Source organism: Gobio gobio (assembly GCF_949357685.1).
Source record: "Gobio gobio genome assembly, chromosome: 14".
Taxonomy (NCBI): domain Eukaryota; kingdom Metazoa; phylum Chordata; class Actinopteri; order Cypriniformes; family Gobionidae; genus Gobio; species Gobio gobio.
The window spans coordinates 41,374,896-41,393,371 of record NC_137107.1 but is presented as its reverse complement, the minus strand read 5'-3'; the positions used below and the strand labels follow the sequence as shown (position 1 = coordinate 41,393,371).

Below are 18,476 nucleotides of genomic sequence, written 5' to 3'. Positions count from 1 at the left end.
TACACCTGTTATTAAGATGCGTTTTGGTCGATCACAAGTGGACGATGCTAAATACAGGTGGAAACAGGGTCTAAAACGTTTCGAGCTTTCGACTACTTCCAGAGGTAGTCGGAAACACATTAGAACGGATTGCTTTCATATAGATGCTCATGCGGTCGAATGCATTCAAACAGCCACAAAAGACTGTCTACTCTCCACCTAGTCTTGCGCAGCCAGACCTTCAGACTTTTTCACAGCTTTCATTGGTCAAGGACCGCCCAAGAGGACGTTTGACTGACATGATACGCAACCAATCACAGTTAATTTTGTTCTGCATTATGTTTAGCGGCGTGAAAATGTAAAGTCGATGTCCCTGCAATAATAGACCGACATGTATCTATAAATTATTCATTCAAGAACGTTGTGCAAGTTTACTGCAACAATGGTGCCACGAACTTCACATACTTTTGAAATTTCAGTGTTTAGCTGATCCTGGTAAGCGCTCATTGTCACAGTTGTAAACACGACAGCGTTCTTCTTCTATGAGGGAGCTTGGCATTGCGGCATTTGTTTCCAGGCGGACCGTTACAGAACGCGACACACGTCTCATCCTGTAGAATTCAACCAGTCAAATGACAACTTCGAGAGTGTTTCCAGACAAGTGTACATTATGCATCAGACGTTCAGCCAACGGCCCATGGGCGTGACATCTGAGGCTGACACTACTCTCCGCCTACTGACATAATGAGTATACATTTGTCGACTGGAGATCCACGTTTTGTTTGAAGACAAAAAACGCACCAAGCACAATGTTCTCTCGCCATTCCTGATTTCTAACACACACTCACAGCGTTCGGCTGGTCTTGCGGCTGTCAGAGCAGAAATGAAAGCTGCTGCTCTCCGTAAGCTTTTCCGTCGTCTCCTGTCATGTTCATATGTAAATTGCGCAAGCTTATTTTACCCATTCGATTGGAAGATCTGAAAAAGCCCATACATTTACCCGCCCATAGACCCTCCCCTAGAAGAAAAGAAAGGACAGAAGTGGTTGAAAGTGGACAAAAGAGACGGATTAAAACACCAGGTGTAAATGGGAATGTGTCTCCCTCATCCACTTGTGAGCCGATCAACCAAAACACATCTTAATACCAGGTGTAAACACAGCCTTAGATATATGTTACAATAGAGAAGAAACGACAATCACAGATTCCATTTCATGCTGATTTTATTAGACTATTAGCAGTCAGAATTTAAAAAAAGAGAGAATTGTTCAAAATCAAAATATCAAAGATCATAAATGACCAGGCAGTCATGATGATGATTATATGAAAAACGTACTAAAAGAACATTACAGCTGTACCCTAGTGCAGAGTTTGCAATGAAGTGAACTCTTGAATCAGTCAACAGAAACAGAGCAAAGAGTTATTTCTGAAAATAATGTATATATAAATACATAACATAAATCCAAATGTTTAAGTTTGCAGTGCCCTGAAACTCTTTCCCTCGGCCCCGGGTCAGTGGACCATCCTGAACTCTGTATGTGGTTGCTTGTGTGTTCTGGGTGGTTATAGATGGTTTCTTATTCATCAAGAAGAGCCCACCTCCAAGTCTCTCTTTCAGTGTTGAATTTTTTTTGTTTGCTGCTACAATGAACTATTCTGATACTGTGATGGATCAGCACTTCTAGTCTAATGTGAAAGTCCTGAAGGAAAACCAGTTGAGAACTGCTGTTTTAAACAAATCAGTTATGTTTCAGTTTGTCTAAAACATAGTCTTTCAGGGCAGATTTTCATGATCTTGCCTGTGTGTTTCTGTGCAAATGTGTAACATGTGTGTGCGGTTATCTGTAGCGAATGTCCACTTCCGACAGTCGGAGCTTCATTTATCATCAGGACACACTGATTCATGTGCTTCTCTGCGCTGTCTTGAAGTCTTCATGTGCTGTGAACTCCCTTCGATTGTGTTCCACTTTGAGACGGTAAAACAATTGAGTTTCTGTGTGTGTGTGTGTGTGTGTGTGTGTGTGTGTGTGTGTGTGTGTGTGTGTGTGTGTGTGTGTGTGTGTGTGTGTGTGTGTGTGTGTGGTGTAGATAAGAAGTCTGGCTCACTGAGGTTACCTGACCCTCAGTGTGTTTACAAACACAGCAGTCGACCCCCAATAAATCACTGTCAGCGAGTGTGTGTGTGTGTGTGAGAGAGAGGACAGGTGCAGAGGATCCTTTTTCCCAAAGGAAAATCCTTTTTCCCCAAAGGAGCAGATTTAAGATCAGAAGAGGCTGTCATTCCTAAACCAAACACACTTAATTCAAAGACAATATGTTTATTTTAAACCTGTGCGAATCACGCCTGCCGCACCCGTGTTGAAAGCTGAAGCCAAAACGTCTCGGCCGCCCCCAGGTGGTTGGTCCCAGTATGGCTCATAAGCCCCGCCCCTTCATGTATTCTAATGGACAAGAGACAAACTAAACAATCAAATTACACTTCAAATAATTTTTTCCTACGGTTGGTTTCTGTAATTTTAGGCAGTTTTTATCACGATGATTTCATTTCAAGTGTTCGTTTTTTAAATAAGTTTAGTTTTAGTTAGTTATTTGATGCTATTGAGAACGAGGAGATACGTCATGGTCGCTTGCTGTCACGTGACAAATTGGGCAGAGTCTGAGCCCGTCCACCATTTTGGGATCCCACGCTATCGGTTGCCAGGGGCAACATTGTAAGAGCGATACAGAGATCAGAGCAGGAAAGACGGTTCGAGGAATTATCATCGCGGTGTTTAAGCAGAGAAATTACGAGAAAACTTAGAAGAAATGGAGAAGATGATGTCTCTTACAGGGAGAAACTTACCAGCACCAAGCTGAGGTATTTAGAGAAACTGGCTGATATCAAAAACGTTGACGAGCTGCTGCAGTAGAACTAAACTAAATATATTTCCTGTGCATTCTGAATAACAAATAAATAAATCTCCCCACTATCTTGCAGCAGTCCAGTGCTCGTCTTCATTCGCAGTGTTTTTCATTTACTGGTCATATTTTATACCTGTTGAGTTTACATTTTTAAATGAATTTGACTAAAAATTAAAATGATCGTTTGTGTGCGCTGGTGCTTTTATTCCAGCCTTCTTAAGTAGAATGAATGCTCGGTACGTGCCTTAAATGAATGTAACGTTAACAATGTTAAATATTGAATTCATCTTAAACAGTGATGCACACAGTAGAGGAAAATGTCAGTCAACTAGGCCTAACGTTACCTTGAATATTAATTAAGCGTTTTGGGCATAAACATGTTTATAACATACAGTAAAATGACTGACAATGAAAAATGACAGAATAATGATCAACATGTTTAATACAAATAAATAAAGGTTCGTATTCATCAAGTGTCTCACACTTCATCATCACGATCATTAGTTTAGACCATGACTGACACCCTGTGGTGAAATAATGGCGTACGTTTACCAGCCGCTGCTTTCTCAGATCGGCTTGGGTGGATTAAAACTTCATGTTAAGTTGAGTTTGGAAAACTATGTACATAATAATCATCAGAATATCTCTTCTCCAGTCTCTGTCCGAATCCATTACCTGGCGGGGGTGTCCTCCCAAAATGGCGGAAAGGGGAGAATGCCGTGATATTTGGGGGCGGGGTGCTGTGTCGTGACGACATCTCATTCTCAATAAAAACGGGGGGCGTGACGCTATGATTGACAGCTGCTCTGAGTAAAGTTGTCACTGAGGCAGACTCTTTTCAGGAGCTTTATTTTCTACATTTGTTTATTTCACACCAACATAATGAATTGTTCTGATTCTGTGAGAGTGAGGGCGGGGTTTTGATATCGCGCCTCTACTTCCTGCTCTCTACTGCGCAGACTCCGGTCCCGAGGTCACTACTGTGCAAGATGTCAGTGACATATTCGGAGCTTCACTTTTCTTCAGTGGAAGGTAGTGAAGACCAGTCGTCCATATTTTTTTACGGCCTATGATGCGAATCTATTTGAATGGCATTGAGATTGTACACTCACCTAAAGGATTATTAGGAACACCATACTAATACTGTGTTTGACCCCCTTTCGCCTTCAGAACTGCCTTAATTCTAGGTGGCATTGATTCAACAAGGTGCTGAAAGCATTCTTTAGAAATGTTGGCCCATATTGATAGGATAGCATCTTGCAGTTGATGGAGATTTGTGGGATGCACATCCAGGGCACGAAGCTCCCGTTCCACCACATCCCAAAGATGCTCTATTGGGTTGAGATCTGGTGACTGTGGGGGCCATTTTAGTACAGTGAACTCATTGTCATGTTCAAGAAACCAATTTGAAATGATTCGAGCTTCGTGACATGGTGCATTATCCTGCTGGAAGTAGCCATCAGAGGATGGGTACATGGTGGTCATAAAGGGATGGACATGGTCAGAAACAATTCTCAGGTAGGCCGTGGCATTTAAACAATGCCCAATTGGCACTAGGGGGCCTAAAGTGTGCCAAGAAAACATCCCCCACACCATTACACCACCACCACCAGCCTGCACAGTGGTAACAAGGCATGATGGATCCATGTTCTCATTCTGTTTACGCCAAATTCTGACTCTACCATCTGAATGTCTCAACAGAAAACGAGACTCATCAGACCAGGCAACATTTTTCCAGTCTTCAACTGTCCAATTTTGGTGAGCTTGTGCAAATTGTAGCCTCTTTTTCCTATTTGTAGTGGAGATGAGTGGTACCCGGTGGGGTCTTCTGCTGTTGTAGCCCATCCACCTCAAGGTTGTGCGTGTTGTGGCTTCAGAAAATGCTTTGCTGCATACCTCGGTTGTAACGTGTGGTTATTTCAGTCAAAGTTGCTCTTCTATCAGCTTGAATCAGTCGGCCCATTCTCCTCTGACCTCTAGCATCAACAAGGCATTTTCGCCCACAGGACTGCCGCATACTGGATGTTTTTCCCTTGTCACACCATTCTTTGTAAACCCTAGAAATGGTTGTGTGTGAAAATCCCAGTAACTGAGCAGATTGTGAAATAATGCTTGAATCACCTTTATTTCCCATTCTGACATTCAGTTTGGAGTTCAGGAGATTGTCTTGACCAGGACCACACCCCTAAATGCATTGAAGCAACTGCCATGTGATTGGTTGATTAGATAATTGCATTAATGAGAAATTGAACAGGTGTTCCTAATAATCCTTTAGGTGAGTGTATGATACATTTGATTTCTCCCATAGAATTTTTAAAGGAGTTTTAAAGGGATAGTTTACCCAAAAATGTTATTTAAATCCTGTCCATCATTCATCATTAATTTCTGGTCCCCATTGACTTCCATAGTATCTTTTTTCATACTATGGAAATCAATGGGGACCAGAAACTGTTACTGACATTCTCAAAATATCTTCTTTTGTGTTTAACAGAAGAAAGAAACTCGCACAGGTTTGGAAAAAAATTGAGGGTGAGTAAATGATGACAGGATTTTCATTTATGGGTGAACTATCACTTTCAATGCTCCCTCTGTTGGTGGAAAATTTAAATATGCAGTACAGAGTCTTCAAAAAAGAACAAAATAAACAGATAAATAAAATAGTGATGAGGACCCATCTACTATAACATAATGAAATCTTTAGAGTTTATATTTTTATTACATCAGAATAAATAACATTTTGAATGCCCATCAAAGCCATCTGTATGTACATCTATAGATACCAATGCAGCAAAATAAATAAATAAATATAATTTCTTGCCAAGATATATGTACCATACAAAATGTATGTTGTCTGTTTTATTTTATTTCAAATGCTAAAAAATATTGCAAAATGTACTCGAGGGGGCAAGAAAATACATTTCCTTTCTCAAAATATTTTTTTTAGTGTGTTTTTTTAGGAGAGTATAAATGTTTAGATATTTTTTATGTTGAATATTTAATATGTATTTTTTATATAAAAATTGCCCAAAGATGAGGAAATTTAAGTAACGAAAACATATTTAAAATATATTTATGTATATGTTATATATTGTTGACCTATCAATTATATTTTTGAAAGATATAAATATTGAAATATAAATTATATTTTTTTGTCATATGGGTATAGTGGTTTATTTGAGTGTGTGTGGAGCAAGTGTGCTGCAAGAATTGTTCATTATAGTCATGCTTAATAGTGTCGCCAATGTGAAGTGTGTTGTAAATATTTAGTTTGAAGCTGAAGTATGCAGTGTGTTTTGTGTAGTCAAAATTAGTGTGCATAATGAAGTGTTTAGTGTTCACTGTGTGGTTTTTAGCACTAGAGGTTGACTGGTGAAGAATGAATGAACTGACGGGACAATCTTGAGATTCCACAGAGGAAGAGAGGGAGGACAGAGGTCAGAGGACAGAGGGACAGATAAAGAGTTAATGCTGAGGTCTCGCTCTCTCTTCTCCACATCTCTGAGCAGGGATTCATGAACATTCAGCTGCTAATCACTGTTTAAACACACTTCAGCGCACACAACCACACACAATACCAGCCCTCACTAACATACACACACATACACAGACTAATCTAATCCTTACATATCAATCCAACGACTAAATCAAGACGTGTTGCAAACAAGACTTTTAAATCAAACTTAAACACTGAATCTAAAATATCCCACAGAATAAAATGAGATCAGAAGTCTTACATTTTCCAGTGATTTAGTGGTGACCATTAAATCTATCAAAACGTTTGAGGTTCTTCATTTCTTTGACAACAGGAAATCTTTCACATGTTTTCTAGAAAACCCCTGCTTTCAGAAAAGAACAAAATGAAGGGAAAGAGAAAAGAACAAAAAACCGATGTGTTTATATTTCCAGCTCTGCTGAAGTCTGATCGCTGTGGCACAAACTGCCAAGCATTAACGGGAATATCAGGAAATGGCATCTCAGTTTCCTGTTTCTTCCAGAGGAGAAAAAAAAAAGTCCGTGAGTGAATGCTTGTTTTCAGAATTTTTATGATGAAGATTTGACATGTTTCATTGAATTCTTGTAGATGTTTAACCAGTGACAGATTATTTTTGAAGAATCTTAAAAGTGTGAAATTTTAAAATGTTATAAAATATTATTATAAAATAAATGCGTTTGTGTGTGTGCATATATATAGATACAGTGCATCCAGAAAGTATTCAAAGCACTAAATTTTTTTTCCACATTTTATGTTACAGCCTTATTCCAAAATGGATTAAATTAATTATTTTCCTCAAAATTCTACAAACAATACCCCATAATGACAACGTGAAAAGTTTGTTTGAAATCTTTGCAAATTAAATAAAAATTAAAAAACGAAAAGAAAAAAAATCACATGTACGGTCCCACAGCATGTCAGAACACAAACCAAGCCATGAAGTCCAAGGAATTGTCTGTAGACCTCTGAGACAGGATTGTATCGAGGCACAGATGGGGAAAGGTACAGAAGAATTTCTGCAGGATTGAAGATCTCAATGAGCACAGTAGCCCCCATCATCCGTAAATAGAAGAAGTTTGGAACCACCAGGACTCTTCCTAGAGCTGGCCGTCTGGCCTAACTGAGCAATCAGGGGAGAAGAGCACATTGACGCAGACAACAGCGCAGAAGTATAAATGCTCACGACGGCGTCGGCTACGCGGGTAGCCTACGGCGTACACTACGGCGTACACTCGACGCAGAAGTATAAATTGGCCTTTAGTCAGGGAGGTGACCAAGAACCCGATGGTCACTCTGACAGAGCTGTGTAACATATTCGCACATTTGATTAGAACGTGCTGATCTAACAGCTGGAAAACACGGCGTTGTTGCGCATTCTACAGGCTCACGTGCTCCAGAGCGGTTCACAATCACTGAAAAACGCACGTTTATGCCAGGCAATAGTTTATGAACTAACGCAACTCTGTTTATCGTATTAGATATATCTGAGTGTGTTGAAAAGGAAGTTATGACGTTCGCTCTGCGGCTGCTATGACACTTGTTCACACTGCAGTGAGAGTAAAGTGTTAAACTGAACAAAACCGGAGACCGAGGGTGACGCAGATATGACGCAATCGACAGGCGACTCCCTCACACGCATAGCTCACACGTCCCGGTTCCTTGGTTAAAATAGCAATTTTCTCACGATTTACAAATAGTTTAAAACATTTGGGATATAAGTACTCAACTGAACAAAATATATAACACTGGCCTAGTGGTTTCTGGATATTTTACTGCAAAAATCCTACATAGTTCACCTTTAATGACAATGTTTACTTTACCATGTTTGTATAATAATATGTTTTAGACGGTTGTAACAATGCATATTTTATCTCCCTGAAGCATTCTGCAACTGCAATAGTAATGCGCAGACCTTTCAAAATAGAAGTCCCGGTGTATTTACAGCTTTTAAATTTTTTTATTTTTTTTAAAGTCACGCATAATATATATTCGTTTTCGCTTACACAATAAACTATATTTAATTTAATTCCCATTTAATTCATAGTCAGGAGGAAAGACCAGTATTTGACACATATTAAATAAAGTATCAGGGTTATAATAGTTTACTAAAACCATTAAAAAAAACTTCATTACTTGAAATTAAATAAATGTTAACTGAAAAATAAAATAAAATAAACAAACTTATTTGAAGCTTTAGCTTAACCTGATATGGCCTACTAGCTAAAACAGAAATACAAAGTTATACAAACTATATAGATGTTTTTAAAAAAACAAACAAAAAAGTGAATTGAGCTCTTTCGTGTATTTTTAATGTAAAAACAAAATGATGTTAAAATGTCAGTTCAAGTGACAGTAGGTTATGTAATGCGTAATGTATTACAATTGAACTAAACTCATTAGATTTTAGGAGACTAAATCTACTGTAGATTTAGTCGACTAAAATCTTATGATATATAAACTAAAAACAATTCAGGTGACTAAAATATGACTAAAACTAAATGGCATTTTAGACTATGACTATGACTAAAACTAAATCAAAATATGCTGTCAAAATTAACACTGGTTAGGTGTTAGGGTTCAGATTAATAGAATAAGTTGTAGTTGCAAAGTTAGTTGTAGTTAGTAGAATGTCTTTTGGCAAGCATCAAAATAAAGTTAAAGGTCCCATGGCATGGATTTTTTATTTTATTTTATAAAGTATGAGGTGTACTTATATTGTTAGTATGATTTTTACATCATAAAATGTCATAATTTAGAAATAAAAGGCATTTTTTGTTGGCAAGTTGTTGGGTCTAACCTCAGTCGTGGTATTGATGGTGGAAGAGAGCGCTGGTTATTCACTCCCCCTTCATTTCTAATTTGATCACAAATGCAAACTAACAAAAGCACTGACACACCCGCTCACATTAAAACACACGAACAGTCATAACTTCCTGCGCTGTCTGTATGTGTGTGCCAAAGGTCTTCTGCGTGTAGTTTTAACATTTACCAAATACTCTTTTTAATTTTTATCAATATTCTCAAAATGGTCCTAACTTTATCCAAATAAACACAATTCTTTGCTGTGTACCTCAATATGTGACTGGTTTGACCAAATGAAATAAATAACAAAAAAATAAATAATAAAGTACAATTTTAAACATCAGAATGAAATACAAATCATAAACTATAACATCAACATCTTATAATTGTTATATATTAGAGTTTTCAGTTTTTTTTATTTAATTTTATTTAATTTTATTTTACAACTCAATTCATTGCACAAATAAGCATGACACAATAAATGGATGCAACTGCAAACGACTGAACACTCCTGCCAAACACATAAAGGATGCAAAGGTAGTTGGCTTTTTGTTTTCTAATGCAATGACATTCAGGCATCCACTGTAAAGTTCTACATATCAGTTGAACTAATTGACGTTCTTAAAGTGCCTCTATTGTGCTATAGCCTGGTCCTACCAGACTCTCGTACATTTCATTTGTACAGAGACTTCATTTGTCTGGCCACCCTCCATTGACAAGCGTTTACTTCCTTGAAGGCAGGAACTCTGTTGAAGTTTAAAACTATTGGATCTGCCCAGAGCCACTCTGGATCTGCCATAACCAATTGCTATGTCATGCATTCATTTAATTAATAATGCAGCCTTGGTACTTTCAAAAACATTGAAAAACTTTAATGTTTACAAACTTTTGACTGGTAGTGTGTCGAGTCTCATGCCATTTAGATTTCAGCAAACGTCATTTGGGGTCAAAAAATAGCATATTAAGCCAGTTAAGAAAAAGGTAGGCCTATATGATTAAAAATAAAACCATCAATTAGACAAAGGTCAGAAAAAACTGGTATAACACTTGACATTCTGTCCCCCTCACTTCTGAAATGATGGCTACGCCCCTGTCGCAGTGTCTGAAACAGTTTGATTAAAGATTCAGTCTCTCTAAACCCCTCTTTTCTGAGAGCCTACTCTGGTCTGATTGGTCAGATGATCCGGTTTGTTTTAATTGGTCTGCTCTGTTCTGATTGGTCAGATAGCCCAGTCTGTTGTGTTCAGTCTACTCTGCTCTGATGAACAACATAGGCTAGCATTATGCACATTTATTAAAAAACAAAAAGTAAAGTAAAACTGGAATTCTGTTCAGCATTGGTTCTTTTACATTCACAGACAGCTATACTGGACACTATTTGAAAGGCACAATGCATAATAGGGGCACATTAATGTTGACCTTTTGAATGACTTTTGAACATCTAAATGCATGCTGGGCACTTCTTTAAAGACGTTATGTTCTCCTGTCTCTTTGCTAACATTCGCCTGCAGACTTCACGTGTTAATTACGGGGTCGGGAGCTGCTGTGGTTGCTTTGAGCCCTTCAGCTCTGCTGTCATCTCTGATGCACCTGTGATGCAGAATGATTGTTTTCCGGTGCTGGTTTGACCACTGCTGTACTTCTTAAAAGAAACAGCAGACGCAATGATGTCCTGAATGATATGAGCTGTATCATTGGCCACAGATATAAATATACTGTGAACAATTATAGCTGCAGACAGCATTTAAAAACAACCTCTTCTACAAATCAAGACGCTTTACACATTTGTACATGCATTGAATGCATTCCAATATTTTATTATTTTTTTTAATTTTTTATTATTACTTTAATATTTTTAAAGATGGACTACACCTCAACTTCATCCATTTGATCTCACAGGGCATCTTCTCACAGGGTATATTGGCAGGAAGTGGTTACGACACCGTCTTGATAAATAGGACATCCATCATGGCCTATGAAGAGAAAAGGGTCGACAGAGAGTGAAGATCAGAGCTGGTGGGCTTGTGGTTATCTGTGAGATGTCTTTAAAACCTTTCACACTAGCCGGGTTAAAGAAAGCTGTAGGGAGTGTCGTGAAAAAAAACTCTTAAAGGTGGGGTAAGTGATATTTCAAAAATGCTTTATAAAATTGTCTCTGGCCGAGTACCAAAACAAACTTGTTGCCAATCAGCAGTAAGGGGCGTGTCTACTAATGATTGTGAGAAGAGAGCGCTCAGCAGGCCCAGTTACAGACTCAAATCACTGAGGGTGCTCTAGTAAAGTGCAGATAGGCTAAGCAACGGCTCCACCATAGCAGTGTACAGTGAGAAATTTATGATTATTTATTTACAAGTCATCAATTTTACCAATAATTGGAATTTCAAAAATATTTTGCAACAAATTGTCTATTAATCTATTAATCTGCCTTTGCATTGCTTTAATGCGTTTCTAGTATTTTAACGCAACCCGTTCTCACTCCCAAGGCGTCAAATTCCGACGCATGGTCAAGTGCTTTTCGCGTCACAATAAAGACGCTAAAGGTACCCCTAGGCGTCACTATATCGACGTGCTGAGTGCTCCATTCATTTAAATGAGAAACCTTTGGCGTCAGAAACAGACGCGTTGGGCATGGGAAAGTTATCGTCATGATGATCTATATTGGGTTATGATTTTGCCATTATGACATGTTGGACTGTGATTCTCAATTTAATCAGCCAGCATCATTTTATTTACGCTATCTAGACACGTTTTAACATGTAACCCAACCCCATTACATCCCTAAACCTACCCATTTGTGTGGTATAAAACACAGATATAACAGGCAGAGTCGACTGCATGCACAATTTATTCAAAAAGTACAAATATTCAAAATATTCCGAGGCCAAGCGATTGATTTGTGTAAAGGAAATCCCTAAAAGCGATTAGCGTCTCCATCCGCAGAAGATCACGAACACATTCAATTATAAATTTCAAATATTGCCGCCCGTTACGTCAGTTTTCATAGTGAAATTGCATTGGCTCTCGTAAGTCTCATGACCAATTGCGTCATTACGTCAGCTTTGATTGTAAAATGTCATTGGTTCTCGTGTGTCTTGTGACCTAATGCGTCATGTTAAAGAGGCGTGTGTATTATTTGAATGAGATATGAATGAGTGCGTTCACGGAGTGGCGGGATCATCATCTCAGCGATTAAAACATTAAGATCAACTCTGTTCTTTACATAAAGACATCGTGGGACTTCAGAAGACTTGGAATGCAACATGAGTTAATACTTTTATACTGTTTTGGGTCAGTTTTTGCAATAAATAGATGTGACTGTACTTGTATTTGCCTGTTATGTGTTTTATATTGTTTAGAAGTGGGTAGGTTTAGGGTAGGAGTTGGGTTAGCAGCTCCAAAATATAAAAGTAACCTTTAAATATGAATAAAATATGAATAAAATCATGTCTGCTTTTACAAATGCAAAGAATAACATGCGTCTTGATCTGACGCATTGGGTAAACAACTGAAATGAATGGAGCACCCAGCGCGTCGATATAGTGACGCCTAGGGGTGACTTTAGCGTCTTCGATGTGACGCGGACGGCACTTGACCATGCTTCGGAATTTGACGCCTTGGGAGTGAGAACGGGTTGCAACACGCCACATTGAAATAAAAAGATAAATCTTCTATAAAGAACCCACATGGCTCAATTTTAAAGAACCCTTTATGCCAAAAGGAGAAATGTCTTAAATTATTGCATAGTACTTTAATGTTTATTTAAGGGTTATTTCAGTTTCTTCTAGTGATAAAGTATGTTTACGAGCTAATTCATAAATGTAATCAAATTTTTAAAACTAAATTCACAAAACGATCCCATGATGAAACGCATCTTAAAGGTTCTGTAGCTATATGAAGCGCCTGACAGAATCCTTCAAGATTCTACTGTATATACAACCGTGAGTGTAATGAGTCTCAGTACTAAATTGAAGTTTACCTGATTTTTTACAGGATTTCTTCATCTTGCACAGACTAAAGGCCAAGCAGAGGGCCACCAGGCCGATGGCAGCCGCCAGGGACAAATACAATTTGAGATGTGATGGTGGGATTGGGGATGTATGGTCTGCAGTCTGGGTTGTTTCAGTCGAGGGAGAAACTTCAATAGAAGAAATAGACTGAATTAGATCAAATATTGTATGAGTTTAATTATGGTGGTCTTTTAGTCCTTTAACTGTATTGGACTGTGTAGAAAAAATTATACTGTGACGGTAAAATCTTACCAGTTGTTGCATTTTTTAGCTGAGTGACACAGACAGATAGATCTGTTCCAGTTCCATTCACATCCAGCAGGAATGGTATGTCTTGAGTCACTTTACAAACATAACGACCTACATTGTTTTTAAGTATGTTTGTGAGGCGGAGCGTTGAACAGTTCTGTTTTTGATGCTCATGGAGTTCCTCATCTACTACTGAAAGTTTTGTCCCATTGATGTACCAAGCAACTTTACATTTTTCTCCATATATGCTTTTCCAGCAGCAGGTGATTCGAGCAGAATCTCCCTCATTCACTGTGATGTTGGGTGGGCTCTGATCCACAGTCAGCTTCTCACCTGAACCTGTGACTGAGAAACAACAACACACAAAGAAATACATGAATGTTTATGGCTGTTGTTCTTGATGTTGTAGTTTGTATCTTTAGGGACTTCTCCATTACTAAGACTTAAAACTGATAGTAATAAATCCTTTTAACCTTATAAAACAGGAAACATAAAAAAGCGTAACTTCATATATAAAAATGTTAATTTATTTTTTAAATTGCTTTTTAAATGTATTATTTTTCCAGGATGCAATCCTGACTGTTATGTAGAATTTGAATTGGCTAAATTGGATTTGAAGACCAGGTTAAAGCATACGAGGAAACACATCTTTGATTGGACAAAAAAAAAAGAAAAGAAAAGAATATATATATATTTCACACTATATATATAACAGTTTTATATATCTGTTATATATATATAACAGAAACATTTTTTAAATTTTTTTTATCAGTGCCTTTACACCATTAGGATCTTTATATATATATATATAAGATCCTAATGGTGTAAAGGCACTGATAAAAAAAATAAAAAAACTGTTTCAAGTTAAAGAGAAATTAACACACATATATATATAATTATAAAACAAATAAATACACTGTAAAAAACAATTTGGGGGAAAAATTGTGCAAATTGATCATTACATATTGGCCCAATAAATTACTTCCAAATAATTATCGCCATGCAAAAAGATGCATTGTACTAGCTTAAGGTCTTCACTCAAAATTAAAATTGTATATTCACCGAACATATTTAATTGTGCTCAGTCAATCTATGAAGTCGAAGCGAAAAATCCATGTTGGCTGAACAAGTTCTACGTACGAAAAACGGTATACGCATGCGCAAAATGCACTTGAAGAAAACCGTTCGTGTGGAGATTTCAAATGCGGAGCGCGCGAGCATTGGTGAGTATTTAGCACTGAAATTATTCTCCAGAGTTTTGCTTTATGACCGGGAATGAAGTTTAAAAGACATTTTGTAGAATCACGAGTTCATGCATTCATTGGTTTCATGAGTGTGTTCTCGTTTACCACATAATTATCTAATGGTAGCCTGTAGCCAATAGTTTTATTTTCCTCATATCTTATATGTCTAAAACAATAGGTAATAAGGAAATTAAGTCGTTTGTGTGATATGTGCGGCATGCGACTGTTGAACACGGTGCGTTTGGCGTCGGCCTCTTCCTGGGCTTAAGTTATTGCCTTTTAATATCAAACGTCAAGCTCGTGATTTTCTTATGTCCATTCATTCGTCTCATCCTCATTATATAATGAAGAAACTTCTGTTCTGTCTCTTGCCAGATGTGATGCAGGGGAGCTTTGTCATTAATGTTAGTTTTTATTTTTATTTGCAGGTTTTTAGCCTGCAGTGCCGTGTTTTCTTCACCAAAATGTATTCAGAGTTTTTCCTTATTGAAAATAAGGTATTTTCACCCAAATATCCTGTGTTGGAATTTACTTGTTAATAAAGTAATGTGATAAAATGTCAACCCTGTTGTCTGTTTCTGTATTTTGCTTAATATATTTATGTTTTTAGCCATTTTTGTCTTTTGGGACAGTGAGAAATAAACAATTGTTACTACAAATAAAATATTGAATTGGACCAACCACACAGTTTCACTGTAAAACATTTCTCCAATTCAACATTTTCTAGTGACTGATCACATCTAAATTTTTTAGTTGGCCAAATTGAAAAATTTAGATGTGATCGGTCACTAGAAAATTTTAAATTGGAGAGGCCTGACATTTTTTACAGTGTTGGTAAATTACATTTTTCCAATGGCTCAACATATTATTTCTAATTGAGCCCATGTTAACAGACTGTTGCCACAATGGATAAAATTCAATTCACAGAAATTCAATTTGGCCAATTAAAAATATTAGATGTGACCAGTCACTAGAAAATTTTGAGTTGGGAAGATTATACATTTTTTACAGTGTAAAAGACCAAAGTCTTTCTCTTCTAATGCTTTTTTGCTAACATTGACAAATATTCTTAAAGATTTTTCCAAGGAGTTTGCCTTTTTTTTCTTTTTCTGCTGTGCGTTGTAAAGTTTTACATTTTGCTGAGGTTTCAACATGTACCATTTTTCCACATGATATAAACATGATAATATATGACACATATATTGTCATATATAATTACTTTATCTTGGTGGTACATTAATAATCATAAAGACCCATATATGACTCATTTTGGTCTAAATATGTAAGCTCATATCTGCCAAATTTTCCATATAATCATTATGAATGAGTGAGATAGTTGAAATTATAACAGTCATAGTTATGAGATCTATAGTCGAAATCGTAAGCGCAAAATAGTGCAAACAAAATAAGGTCTCAAGCTAAATGCAGGAAGGCAGCATCATCTCACAGCATAATACACATTTGATTCACTTTATTTTAATTTTCTAATATTGAATAGTATCCTTGAATGTCTGTCCTGGTTTTCCACTCAGGAAGGAGTTTTATGTTGTACTTACCTCTGAAACAAAGGCATGACACGAGGAGCCCACACAGGAGTCTGGAGGAACACTTCATTTCTGAGCATCTGCTGAGAATCTGAACTCCACTTTACTCCCACATCACAACCTTTCACCCCCCAATCCCCCCCCCCCCAAACAACCACGCAACTAATTTTGTCAGCACGAAGCCCAGAGTAAACCACAACATTTATCTTGCACTCGACCACAATGAACACAACCATGAACACACACAAATAACACAGAAAGATTCATGCATGAAGTTGAAAAATATATTTTTATATAATTTCAAATTAGTTCAATACTGAATAAAATCTACTGTAAGAATTTAGCCACAGTCATTGAAAACCCTTAGGAGTCTGCAAACAAGCTATGATACAGGAAGTGACATCATAGACCCGAACAGAACAGCACACCCAAATCACCATATCCTGTCTGTTTCACAGAGCTGTAACAGAAACAGTCACGCCTTCAACATCAGCCATTAGATTAGTCTTCTCAGCAGTGTCCAGAGAAATGGTCTTGCTTTCATTGTCATGCATTGGAGATGAACCTTGTTCAAAGTCCACAACTACAACCGTCTCTTTATCTTCATTCTTTTCCTCTTCTAATGCAGCAGCAGCGACTTCAGGTTTCTCTGTGTTGTCCCTCCCTTTCTCCCGTTCAGAAACTTCAGTTTTATTTCTTTGTGTCTTTCCGGCCTCCAGGTCTTCATCCGCTCCTTCTCCTGATTCTACAGCACGTTCAACTGTTTCGGATTGAAATATGAATATACAGTATATATGAAAATCAGTAAGATCTCAGCAAGATCTAAGGGTATAAACTTACTTTAACTACTTCAACTGTGGTACCAAACCTATTATTTAAATTTGCTTACCACACTGAGTCATAACAAAGAGACAAAAGATGTGTATTGGTGCTCATGCACGAAAACAAACTACATGAATGTTTACAACGAGATGTTATAATAATAATAATTTGTTACATTTATATAGCGCTTTTCTAGGCACTCAAAGTGCTTTACATATGGAAGGGGGAATCTCATCAACCACCACCAATGTGCAGCATCCACCTGGATGATGCGACGGCAGCCATATTGCGCCAGAACGCCCACCACACACACCAGCTGATTGGTGGAGAGGAGACAGAGAGTGATGAAGCCAATCAGTTTATGGGGATGATTAGGAGGCCATGATGGAGAGGGGCCAAAGGGCAAATTTGGCCAGAATGCCGGGGTTACACCCCTACTCTTTTATCGAAGGACATCCTGGGATTATTAGACACTGACTATATTCAAACCAACCCTTTGACCACAAGTTTATACATCACTGCTGTGGTTTTAAAATCTGAATATAATGTCAAGGGTTTAGTGGTCTTTCTTAACAAAAGTAAAAAACAGAATAAAACATGGCTGTCTATGTGGTAGAAAGGCGGGGGGTATATGGGTGCTACTAAAGAAAACGGGGGCTGTTGTCTTCCCTTTTGCCAAAAAGGTAAGAAAACTTCAACACCCATAATGCACTGGGACTGTTGACATCCGAGGCCACACCCAGTCTGGTCCTATTGGATAGGCTTGACCAGAGTCAAAGAGCACCTTGCTTGAGTAGGAAATACTTCTTAGCAAACTTTTAGTCACAATGGTGTCAACTTGTTTGGTTCTTGGGTGCAAAGTAAATGTTTAGCAGGAGTGAGATATTTTTGGTTTAACTATTAGCTATTTTTATGCACATTATGGTATATTGCATTAAAAAAACACTGGATGGAAACGGCAAGATGCCCATCAATTCTAAAAATGCACAACAAACCGTATGCACTCCTTTGAGTCGGATACATTTGTTATCCAATAAGAAAATGTGCATAAACTACGATGGAAATACATTTACCAAATACATTTCTCGGTGCACACCAAAAAAGTCATGTGACTTTACGATGGGGCAGCATAACTGGACCAACCAGCGGACGTCTCGTTTTGGTCATTCTGAAATGCGTGCGTGTGTGGTCAACCCTACATTGTGGGGACAAAATGTTTCGGTCCCCATGGGGAAAACAGCTTATAAATTGGAATGAAAATGAAATTGGAAAAGCAGAAAGTTTTCTGTGAGGGTTGTGTTTAGGGGTAGTTGGGAGTTTATGATATTGAATATACAGTTATAAAAATCATTATGTCTATAGAGAGTCCCCATAAACCTGTGTCTGTGAACCCTTAAACCACCAATATTTTACAGTCAGGAGTAATTATGATGAGG

General features: G+C 37.7%; 1 protein-coding gene across 2 annotated transcripts in view; it reads right to left on the bottom strand.

Annotated features, from left to right (window-relative positions):
* The window catches only part of LOC307137960 (uncharacterized protein), a 213,326-nt gene extending 197,019 nt beyond the window's left edge, over positions 1-16,307 (bottom strand). Inside the window, exons 1-3 of one of the 2 annotated variants that reach the window (XM_079836015.1) lie at positions 16,231-16,307; positions 13,434-13,775; positions 12,928-13,309 (exon numbers count right to left, since the gene is read on the bottom strand). In XM_079836015.1, coding sequence (XP_079692141.1) covers positions 13,062-13,309; positions 13,434-13,775; positions 16,231-16,288 — 648 coding nt within the window. In that variant the 5' untranslated portion in view covers positions 16,289-16,307 and the 3' untranslated portion in view covers positions 12,928-13,061. Of the gene's footprint in view, positions 1-12,927; positions 13,310-13,433; positions 13,776-16,230 lie in introns of those variants that run through there. The other variant, XM_079836013.1, reaches the window with a different exon arrangement.
* Between the last annotated feature and the right edge of the window lie 2,169 nt (positions 16,308-18,476).